The following is a 12,125-nucleotide window of genomic DNA, read 5'->3' on the forward strand; positions in this document are numbered from 1 at the left end:
ACTTTATGAAGACAAACAAAACCAGTATCTGGGCACTGTGTGCCGACTGCTTTTTGATTCACTTTCTACAAGTCATTTTGATTTTGTTTCATGTTGGAAATTCCTGAAAAGATGTTGTAGGTAAAGGAGCTAGCCTGTTCGGGAATAGAAAATGGGACTAGTGAAGTGATATTGTCACTGAGGCAACGGGAAATTATTATGAGGAGCAAAGGGACTTTATACTTTTAAAAGGATGAGGAAAATTGGGATGGAATTCAAGACTTGAGGTAGTTTTCAGTTTGTAGCGTGCATATTCAAGAGAACCCTAGTACCCTAAGGTTGCTTTTTAAATTCCAAAATAGGCACTCCTACAACCTAGTCATAAAAGCTCTCTCCCTGTAAAAGTGAGAGAAGATATCCGATATGAGGGAACACACAAATACACTTTTACCTGCATGAAGATTTTAAATTTGAAGATTAAACGTGTACAGTATGATAGTGCAGGGCTAGATTCTTTTTGATGTAAATCCCAAGGCATCTGTTTAGCACTTACCTGGAGGAGCTGAAAATGACCATATTAACTATAGCAAAGTGTAAAAACTCCAGATTAAGGAGCCTTAAGGCTTGGTCCAAGCCTATGTGACTTATTTTCCTAAAATTGCCAAGACCTGCTATCATGGCTTCTACTCAGGATAGAAATGCTGGTAAGATTGGCTATCTGAAGGGTGTGAGTGGACCTTATTTTAACTACCATTTTATTTGCACTTACCAGAGCCAGAAGATAGCTTAGGCAGCCTTGTCTTTCTTGGTTCTTGTGTCGTTATTCACATCAGAAATGGCAAGGATTAGAGAAGAAATATTGGGGATAAAAATATCTCATGTAGAAACTCTGTAGTGGTCAAAGAATTGAGAGGCAACAGAAAGATGAAAATAATATGACTTTGCCAGTATGTGATAATGTCGTGTCCTTCTGGGACCAGGCTAAGAGAAAGTATGTTAGTAACATATGCAGTTTTCATCTGCATCCACTCTTGTAATTTTAAGCTCAGCTGAGAGCATTCTACAAGTTTATAAGATAACTGAAATATTTGCTTCTTGACTTTTCTTTGGTTGGAATTCTCCTTCCCTGTCGTTTTCTATGACAAGTGTTCTTTAACTGTGTTTAAAATTGGCAGCAATGGTGATATAGTCTTTTGGCACGGCCACAGTTGCTTTCAAACAAAGATAATAGGCTACTCACCTCTAGGGACAGGAGAGCAGGCAAGAGCTGTGAAACTTTACTCCATGTGAACTAGTTTCCTTTCACACTCGGGAGCAAGGAGTGTTTGCTTGCTCCTGTGCAGAGGAGACTACCACAACTACCACCTAGCTGCCTGCTGACATCTGAAGCTCCATAAGCAGTACCCTAATCAGCTGCAGGTGGGAAAGGTTGTGTTATATCAGAGTAAGCATCATGTGGGAATTGCAGGCAATTGTTGTTGGCAGTAGAGGAGGTTTATGGCTAGGAGGAGTGAACACTGGGATGCTATCCAGCTCCTTTGCAATTGCTAGAGCCAGCTTGCCTTCAACATCTGTACTCAGGATTGCCTGCAGGAATAGAAATGATGTTCTGTGTTATTACAGCAAGCTATCACAGGAAGGTTTGCCTCTGTCATTTATTGTATCTTTTCTTTCTCAAATTTGTGTGAACATGAAAAGAGAGGGAAACAGTGGCAGCTGTACCTGTCAGAGGAACCAGGTGAGCCAGAAACCTCGCAAAATATATCAGACAAAAGAAATGTGTTAGGTTTTCTGTATTTCATTTGCTGTTTATGATGGACAGACAGATGGGTGTGTAGCAGCTTTGTGTTTATCTTTTGTGTTCTGAAACACCCATTCGAACAATGCAATATGTAACTCATAGGTAGTCCTATGAAAATCATTGAGATTAGGTCAAGGTTGTTAAGCATTTAAAGAATAACTGCCATGTCTGATGCTTTGGAGTGGTTCAAGGTGATGGAATCTTTGGGTATTAGATCCTCCATATGTTAAAAAGGGTAATGTTTCAAGATGTTGGAGCTCTTGATTGGTTTTTCATCAAACTGCAGCAGTCTTTTGAATATCATCCCTTTAAGGGGGGAAATACTTTGAAGAAAGCATAACTTTCTGCATTAAGTTACCACGAAAGTTAATCCTATTGAATAAAATTAATGTATTCTAGTTGTTGATGCTGTGAATTCTCATAATTGATACAATTAAACCTAAACCTTTAGGTCTTTCCTAACTGTCACTAAAAGGAGGCAAAAGGTCTTTAAAGTTGTTCTTAAAATGTTCTTACAAATGTTTGTACAAATTTGAGCTGTCACAAGGCACAGACGAGCTACTTAATGTTTAGCTAAAATTTACTTAATTAATCTCTTGCATGTTTTCTTCATATTTTGGCCTATGGAAGGGCTGTTTGTTATTTCAGAATGTCTTGGCTCTAGTCCATCTGCAAGACCTCATTTATTCTTTTGAAATTTGCAGCCTTCACAAGCTTGGCATCTGTGATATCACAGACAATGAGTTACTGTGGCTAGAAGTCTCTGGAATTAAAAAAACCCTCCTCCGTAAGAACATGATGTTTTTTTACAGAATTGGGATTTGTTCTGGAGAAGCACAGTTGGCAGAAAAAAAAAAAGTTTTCAAATATAACAGAGTTTTCATCTTTTTTTCTCCCCCCAAATGAACAAGGGAGTACTGATGCTGGCGACTTGCTCTTTAAATAAACGGAATCTTTCTCTTCTCTCTTGGCAACGGCGGGAGTATTCTTGTGCTGTATGACAAGGCGAGCTGGTGCTATATTTATCTTGTAGCTGTACACGCATTTGCAAGAGGTCGTTCAATAACAGAAAGGCAAAGAGCCAATGTAGTTTAAAGAAAGTTTGTTCTACCATAGTTCTAACTTTTTGGGTTGGCTTAAAGACAAGGCTACATACTTCTGGAGGAAGTATTTCTGATATGAAACAAAAACTTTCCTGAGCTGTCTCTGGAAAGATCAGGGTTTTGTGGAGAAGGGGGAAAAACGTTTTTAAAATGGAGTTCAATAGATGTTCGGGTGCATCAGCAGAAGAGGACAAAGGAAGACAAGAGGGTGGGGAAGATGATATTAATAGTGCTGGCAGTAGTGTTGCCCACGAAGAGCTGGATTTGGTACAAATGTACCTTACCTGTTTGCCTGAAAGATGTATGAAAGCGAAATTCACTCTGACAGCATACCTGACATGCTGGCTGTTGCTGAAGCTCTGCAAGGTAAGAAGTTGTAGTACAAATACGTGAGATTTTTAGTTAACTTCCTACGTGCTTAAAAGACAAATTGATCCAATTCTCTGCTGAAGCATTTGATAATTTGTTAATATGTACCGTACAGTTATCTTCATGGTTTGTTACTAAAAGGAGCATTGTAAGTATTGACACTGTACCCAGAAACAGGTGATCCAACAAGGGAAAACTTTTAGGGGCTACTAATTGAGTGCTATACAAAGCAGTACACTAGTAAACTTCTAGTCAGTTTATCTCTATATACTGTTACATAGTTGCAAGGGATTTGAGATTATTTTAGGTTAATTTCTGGGTGAAATTTCTTGTAGTGCTCTTCATTGGTTTACAGTCATCTCTTGTGTTGGATGAACAACAGAATGTATTTTAGTCCTGAAAACATGGACATTATTTAAGTAAAGAATTGGAGATTTGGTACACTCTGTCAAATATAATGGGGAATCGTTTTTGAGACTGTGGTGGGACTTAACTTTAAATGTGAGCTGGGCACAACTAATTAAAATACATTTACCTAGTGTGTTACTGGATAGGGAAGAGGCAAGGCATTGGACCAGGGATAAATGGTGTAGTTCATTCCATTTCACCTTGCAGAAAAGTACTTTAATATTCAGATCCAAATAAGGAAGCATTCAGTCCTACAAAAGTGAGAGGTTTGAGGTTTTAGATTTAAGTAAGCAGCACTAAGACACTTGAGCTTAAAATGCTGGTGTTCTTATGCATAACAATGCTATATTAGTGAATTTAGAATTGTAATGTCTTCCTTTGCCTCTGTATTATTACATGCAAGTCTTACTCTTGTAGGCAATTAGTTGCTGGGCAGATTACCAGATAGATCAAAACAAATGTCAAAGCAACATTTGCTGAGTGTTTCTTCTGAAGTATGTGACAGGAAATATAGGGTGATGATGGGGTGGAGACCACAGGTGTGGGGCCAGGTGGTGCCTCAGAGCAACAAGCCCTCTCCTACAGGCATCTCTACATGTGTGGCAGTTTTGTGTCGGTAGCTACATCATTTTTTTTACCAGCTGTGCAAAATTATAGCATAAAAATATAACCTGAACAGTACTAACAGTTTTATCTGTTAGATTGCTAGATAGCTTTGTTTCCATATGTAGTTTATATTTGTTTGCCTTTGCTTCTGTCTATGGGTAGGGTTTATCATGTGGTGCCAATCCTTTGCATTAGGGGGCAGATACAGATGCTTTCTTTCATATGACTTTTCCTTGTAATTTTTCTGCTTCCTTACTGCAGGGATCTTTTGTCAGGTTGAAAGAGAGGGGTAAGAATCCATAGAGCTATGTGGGGGGAGTAAATAGTCCTAGGGCAGATGTCAGAGCCATCATTTGAGGCACACTGCTGGGTAACACACATTTCCTGATGATTTTGCAGAATGCTGATCCAGGGTGGGGTTTGACCTATTTGCAACCATTGAATTTGTAGGTTTTAAGAGCCATACCTGTGTTACCGAATGAGCCAGATCAAGTAGTTGATCTGGGCGTGTGCAACAAATTCAATACCTTGGACTCACTGCCAATGCATAGATTTTTTTTGTGCATTAATTGTGATGTGTGCAGAAAACATTGAGTGGCATGCGCACAATGGTCTTGTGCACACATGTTATCCTTCAGGGTAAATAGTTGTTTTTAAACCTGAAAAGTGGCAAACAAAGTGTTTGGGGTTGGACTGTTACAAGGAGCCATGGCTTGATGCAAGCTAAAACACGAAATGTCACTATCATTTAGGGAAGTGGAACTGACAGTGTATAACAGAGGAGACCTGATGCTCGCTCACGGCCTTCTCCATGTAAGTCCATACCTATACATAGTTCTCCATGTGGACTAAACCATAAATTACACAGTCTTATTCAATACTTTGTTCCGATGCCCGCGTCTGAAGTATGCTATGATTGCTGCACTTCTGCTTGGATATTATTTCTCAAATGACAGGAAGAGTTATTGAAATACATAAGCTGGGAGAGGTGCTTCTGTCTGTGATTGTATCTCCTTTTACATAGCATTGTATTTGCACAGTGCATGTAAGTCCTTTGAGTCAGGAAGGAACAATTCATACTGCATGACAGTAGAGCGAAGAGAGGTAAAGTAGTTTCTGTTAAAATCATAGATTTCTTCAGAAAGCTCTCAGACAACCTTACAGTGCCCTGGCTAAGCTGAGAGGATAACTAAACCTCTTTATTATAGCAACATGTAATAATGTATTAATGCTTCTTTCTTGCTGAGTTTTCTCAAAGAGTGTTTGGTTTTGCGACCCTATCTTCTTATTTCTTGACACTCTTCCATGACTTCAGTCTGTTCCAAGTCCTAATCCATTCAAAAATTGCTAATTTTTTTCTGCTTCCCCCTCACAAGAACAAAAGCAGCACAGTGTTGCTTTTTCTCAGGTTCTGCAGCTTGGCAGAACCCAGCAAGCCTGCCCTAGCGTGAGGGGCTGGAAGGCCAGCAGCATTGAAACGGTGCTGCCGTGTTATAGAGGCACCCTTTGTAACAGCCTGTGTACGTCCCCTGTATGTTGAAATTACTCCAGGTCTTGGCTACAGATAAGGCTCCAGGTGCTTATGGCTTGGAAAATATCAGAAGCTCATTAAACTCGTTATCAGTGCTACCCCAAAAGGAGAAATAGAGTTACGTGGCCCTTCTGTAAGCAGTGTGGAGAGAGCCACATAGCCCAGCTACCATCTGGGAAACTTCTCGCTCGCGTGTTCCCGAAGTAGGCTTCAGGTTTTAGCGGTCACCACAACTTGTGGGGATGAGAGAAAAGAATTTGAATCTTTCTAAAAGTTCCACATGCCACAAAGGTTTTCCTTTCAGCTAGTTCTCTTTTTCAAGCCCCATTTATGAATACCATACAGTTGCAAAGGAAGGACTGTTAGGCACTTGTTTATAGATGTCTGAGAACAAGTTAAGCTTTTTGTTTCTGTACGAAGATGCATTTGGCTAAACCTTACAGATTTCTGTAGATGGAGTTTTTCTAATCTTCCATATGTTATCAAAGGTAGTTGTTTTCAAACCATCTGATGAAATGATGAGATTCTCCTCTTGGGCTAACAGGTTTTCCGCCCAGTAGCCTTTACTCATAACGGAGAGCAAGATCTCAGACTTGGTCAGTCCTCCCCCGAAATTTTTATTGTACGTGTTGCTGTTGCACACAGGTGAACTAAATTTATGACTAAATTTCTTGTGTCAAACTGCATGAGAGTGCACACAGATTGGTGTCTTGTTTCTCACCTGCCAAGCACAGTCTCTCATTCTATTAGTGTTAGTCCTTCCCATGATAAATAATCTCTTCACTTTCCAGTTCGTGCCTGCTTACCCGTATCATGTCCAAAGGTACTTGCTCACAAAGAAACAAGCAGCTTTATAAACTTGAGAAAAGTTCTAGAAACAAATGATTAAATTAGTGAAGTCTCCTGTGGGCAGTCACCTTTTTATGTATAAGAATGATTTATATTGATTTAAATAAACAGGTGACTTTCTAGCTTAAATAAAATTGTTAAAATAAAGGCTTCTGAGACACTTTGAAACAAAAGGTAGCCACAAAAGGAGATGGACATCATGTTCCATACTGATTTCAGATTACACTAGCTTTTCAAAACAGACAATGGTTAATAAAGTAAGCTTGTTTGAAAGGGATTAAAGAGCAGAACCCCCTCAAAACAGAGGCAGGCTGTAATTCAGATTTAGCATAAATTTAGTTGAATTGGTTCACTCTTCAGTAATATCTAGTACCTCTGAATATCAAAAAAGAGTGGTTAATCTATTTCCCCGTTACTTAATATATCTTAAGCATTTTCTGTCAGCTCACCTGGTATTCTTTTAACTAACATACATGCAAAGGGCAAAATGATGATGAGGCAGATCTGTAATTTCTTGTCTGTGTGTGTACTTTTGAGTACTTGCTTCTAAGGAGCTTCCAACTGCTGTTGCTGCATAATGACTTGAACACTATGAACTTGCACATGCTGCATAAACCTACCAGAATGAATCCCAAATGAAAGATAAAAGTACCTATGGCATAAGGGCTTAATTCTCGTCTATGCAACTGATTTATTATTCTGTATTCACAGTCTTACTGTCCTTGACTCAGCTCATTGCCTCTCAAGGGGATAACAAATTCATTTGAGATTTTAAAAAAAAAAAAAATTTTGATTTTTACTTCCAATTATGAACACTGTAGGGCTGGATTGTCTTTCTGTATGTAAGTGGTAAGGAAGCCTATTCAACAGTACGGGATGAATCCCTTTCAAGGGGAAAGAGGAGCCTGGTTTTCCTGTACTGTGAATGAATTTTCTAGCCATCAGGCTGTGATCACAAGGAAGTGTGGAGGCACTACCTGCCTGCTTTTGCCATCCATTTGAGGGGAGAAAAAGGATGCAGAGAGGCAATTTTTACTCTTTTCTTATTTGCTGTCTACTAAGAGATCTTCAGTGTGGCCCCTTTTGGAGACATCACTTAAGTATTATTCCATACCTTATTTCTCATCCCAGGATCTATAGATAACAGGTTGGAATCTAAAGACACAGGTAATTTCTTCAGGAAAGGGATCTCTCTTTGGATTCCAAATGACAACCCCTAAGAAAGCTGGCTAGTGAAGGGGAAAGGGGTTTCAGATACATCTTCTTGTCACTATTTTTATAGTGGTTAGATACGATTGTTGCCTGCCAAACATGCTGTTACTCTATTTTTAATACTCTTCATGTACTCTGCTGAGAACACTTAGCTATAGTAAGTTTTAAGCACTAGAACGCTGGCCCTGGAAGACCCAATTTGAGGTTCCTGTCGCTTTTTTTAGTTTGTTCCCAACAAAACTTACTACGGTCACAGAAAGATTTTGGCAGAGGAGGGAGTTGAACCGTGATACACCGAGTGTGAGACAGGGGCTTAACCAGTGGGCCATCTTTCCTGTCCTGTAATGGTAGGTGTCAGTTGGATCAAAAAATGAAAATACTGCAATGGGAGCTAGCTGGCTCCCTTTGCAATTATTTTCCAGCTACCTTAACGTAAGCATTTGTTGGAAATTACAAGATTACTTGATATGCTTACATGATCTTGCTGTGTCTGGAACTCCTCCCTAGTCACTCTTGAACGCTCGCCAATCTCAGCAAAATATCAGTGAGGTAGAAGTTACAGAGTTCACACCAGGGAGGCACAAGTAGGTAATCAGGGAGTGGAAACAGAGACTTAGTTAACGCTTCTCCTGAGGGAAAGGCTCCTGCATAAATTTATCCTTATTAAACGTCAGAAACATTGTAAAAGGTTTCAATTTCCACACTGGAGAACTGCAGATCTGTAGGAAACAGGACTATGTTGGTTCAGCTGCTTGCAGAAATACATGTTTTCTCAGGAAAGTGTTTTTTATTTGGCTGTCAATGGAACTCCACTGAAGCTTACTGTTAGCCTTCAGTCCTCAGAGTAAAAGCCAAGATTTTTGAGAAGCGCAACTTGAGACAGCTAAAGAGGGATGTTTTTCAGGAAACTCTAAACATTCCCTCCCCCCTCCCCTTGGAACGCTGACTTTTTAAGCTGTCTCAGATGTGTCAGCCAGAATACTCTATCTCCTTCCACTTATTTGGTCAAAACTGCCGATATTTTGTTTAGGGTCAAGCTGCTAGGGTGAACAGTCGGATTAGATACACTCTTAACCCCAAAAACATCATAAGCTGTTCCATGGGGCTTATTTTGTTCAGGGGAAGTATTTCTGATTGAGTTTTCCTTTAGTTTATGCCCAGGTTTTCTGGATTCATTTGGGCCAGAAATATTAAAGCAGCCTATTTTATATTGGAATAGTACTTACAGTACTGGGTAGGACCAAGTTCTGTAGCGAGACAAAGCAATGGAAATGGAAAACAGTGGAGGGAAAATAGGCATGTATTGTACCTGACAGCGTGCTTGGTTCAGAGTGGTTTTGCATTCTGGGCAGAGATTCAGTCTTTATGGGCAGTGTAAATCATTCAGCATGTGCCAGGGAGTTTGACTTCTGCCTTTCTCCACTCCAAAAAGCCAAGAATTGAAATTTTTCCAGTATCTTTATTATTCATCAAGCCATTTGCTGGATCCAGCCCTGAGCTACGGCCAGCGTGTTCAGAGAGCACAGGCTGTGAAAGACTGATATGCAGAACAATTCTGAAACATTCTTTATAAAGCCCGGGGAATGATCGCTGGAAAAACCAGCCGTACTCCTTTTTTACAACCTCATTCTCTTAAAATTACCACGTCTTAATTTGTGCAGGGGAATGTATGTTTATGTTCAGAAGCTGCTTTTCTGTGACACTGTCTTTCTCAACTATCACTGTTCTCAAAAACGCTGTCAATCAAAGCTGTATTATTTTCTTTATGTTATTAATTTAAGACCAGTTCCTGCAATGAACCTGCAGACTTCTGCAGAACCGGAGCTTGTGAATCAGGGCAAAACTTTGTTTCTGAATTGTGACTTTACGATTAGGTTAAAAAAAAAAATAAAATTGACTGAAATCCTGCATGACTAGTTGAGTACACAGGGTGGATTAAGAACCTGTAAATGGATGACTGAGAACAAATTACTTCTTGTGCACGCTGGAATATTTGATGTTCTTCCTAGAAAGTTTTTCATTATTACAGACATCTAAGAAGGTGCTGTATTTTTTTTCTCCTCCTGGTATTTTCCGTTGGAAGAAAAGCAGAGCTGGTGTTGGACAGAAATAAAACCTCTCACTTGATGCTTCAAGTATGGCACTCCAAGTGTAATTATTTACAGAACTGGATGAAAAGTGGCAAATACTGAAGAATTTGTGGTGTAACAGCTGCATAATAAAAGCAACCCTTGAATAAGATGTTGCCAGATAACACAATATGTAAATAACCAGAAAAATGCTTGGGCAGGGTAGTTTTAAAAGTCAGCTAGATCAGTCTGCCATTCAGGAACAAGGAGCAAAATAAATTTGAACTTCCAAATATCAACAAATGTATTCTTTCTACACAGTTGACTCTGATTTACTTGGAAACTTGCATGTGCACTGAGGAGGCTTGTGTCTCAGTGTGAAAAGCTATTTTTTGTAAGGCCATCAGCCTTCAATCATAGTACCCCAACACCTGTGAAAGTGATGCAGAATAATAGGGATAATTAAAAATTTAAAAAAAAAAAAAGGAAAGCAAGCTATCCCTTTGCTTTGAGTTTTAATATATATTACATTTTTTCCTTAGTCAAAAGCAGGTTTTGTTCTTTAACTCTCAGCTTTGTTTTTGGATGGAATCAGTGGATTTACTTGTAGATTAGAGAAAACAGTATAATTTGGATTATGGTCATTGTAAGTGAACTGTCATTTCGATTCCAGCAAAAGAAAATGGCAGGATAAACCTTGGTAGCTCAACTTTTGTGTCCTGATGCAATACATGAGATTGTAGTGTTGGGCTTTAGAGAACTTCCAGGTAATAGAGGAATCAAAAGAGAATTATTTACCATAGTTCAGGTGCAAGCTCTGAGCACAGACACAAGTTCACGTTTCAAGAAATGTCTGTCCAGGTTCACCACTGCAAATTCTCCTATCCAAACTCAGCCAGCGGATACTGCTTCTGCCACAGGGGCAGTATACAGGATGTGAATCTGCTACCCTGAAGCACTGTTCTTAATGTCCAGATGTGTTAACATAAACTGAAGTCAGCGTTGCTGGTTTCTTCAGCCATTCCAGCTGGCTCTCCCCGTTAATATGTCAGACAAGGTCAGTATTACATCCACTTATATTGTACAGGTAATAGGAATCTATCCCTTGGACATAATCTGAAAAACTGGGCTAGTAAGTTGTGTTACAAAGTTAATTACTAAAATCTTATATACTGATTAATTACACACTATGGTGGCATTGTATGAACAAAAAATTAGCAGCATAAAAGGTACAGCTTTCTCTATACCTCCTTCTGTATTTTCTTCACCATTTCCTGTTAATTATATTAGATGTTATTCCCCATAAAGCAATATAAATGCCCTGTATTAATTACATGAAAGAGAATATCATAGTCTTTGATACACTTTTTGTCTGTGTGTTGTTGCAGAGCTAAACTGAAAAGAATGGGGGGGGGGGGGACGGGACGGGATGGGACCTCCTAGTATTTGGAAACATTTTTAAAATGTTTCTCTGCTGCCAAAGCAGACAGATAGCTTTTGTGCTCAGACAGAAAGTTATGGGGTGGGGCAGGCAGAAGGGATTAATGCTGTTTCCATATGAATAAGTATGGGGGGGTTGGTATTATTTGCTATAATCCTATTAGCAAAATGGACAACCCTAGTACAGTTTGGTAGCCAGTCTCTCCCTGCTGGAAGAGAGACCAGGCCCTTAAGGTGTGGTGAGAAGCGCGTGGGTGATAAGCTAGAGTGTGGAAGAAATATTCATGTCAATGCTTGGGAGAAAATAGCTTTCATAATGTTGGCAGTTAAAGTTTTGAAATTGGAATTTTTTCCCTTACAGTCCCAGCTCCTGGAGGCAAGTGACTGAATGAGGGTCTGATTTTTGGGAAGGGGGAAAAAAAAAAAAGTTTTCAGGTGCTGTAACTGCAGAGGAAAACTGAAATATCAGTTTGCAATGGGAAGTTCTCAAACAATGAATCTTTCATCCTTGGAATTGTCAATGATCTTGCAAGTGTTTCAGAGCTTGGACCAATTTGTAAAAGGTGCTGATTGTAATAGCTGCTGGACTGACTTTTGTTCTTTGCTTAGTCCAAGTAAAAAATGTAAATGGCACGAGTATAGCAGTGTTCAACTGAAAAGTACAGGCTTTCATTGCACGTCCCACATAAATAACTAGCCAGGATGCCCAGTGGAGAGTGCAGGGGGACTGACATCAGCAAAATGCATTGGAAGCAGGA

General features: G+C 39.5%; 1 protein-coding gene across 1 annotated transcript in view; it reads left to right on the plus strand.

The window, feature by feature from the left end:
- Window positions 1-2,775: 2,775 nt before the first annotated feature.
- ARHGEF4 (Rho guanine nucleotide exchange factor 4) overlaps window positions 2,776-12,125 on the plus strand; it is a 220,061-nt gene continuing 210,711 nt past the window's right edge. Inside the window, exon 1 of the mRNA XM_063337393.1 lies at window positions 2,776-3,249. Coding sequence (XP_063193463.1) covers window positions 3,034-3,249 — 216 coding nt within the window. The 5' untranslated portion in view covers window positions 2,776-3,033. The remainder of the gene's footprint in view (window positions 3,250-12,125) is intronic.

The sequence above is a fragment of the Chroicocephalus ridibundus genome, chromosome 6 (genome assembly GCF_963924245.1).
Source record: "Chroicocephalus ridibundus chromosome 6, bChrRid1.1, whole genome shotgun sequence".
In the NCBI taxonomy this organism is placed as follows: Eukaryota; Metazoa; Chordata; class Aves; order Charadriiformes; family Laridae; genus Chroicocephalus; species Chroicocephalus ridibundus.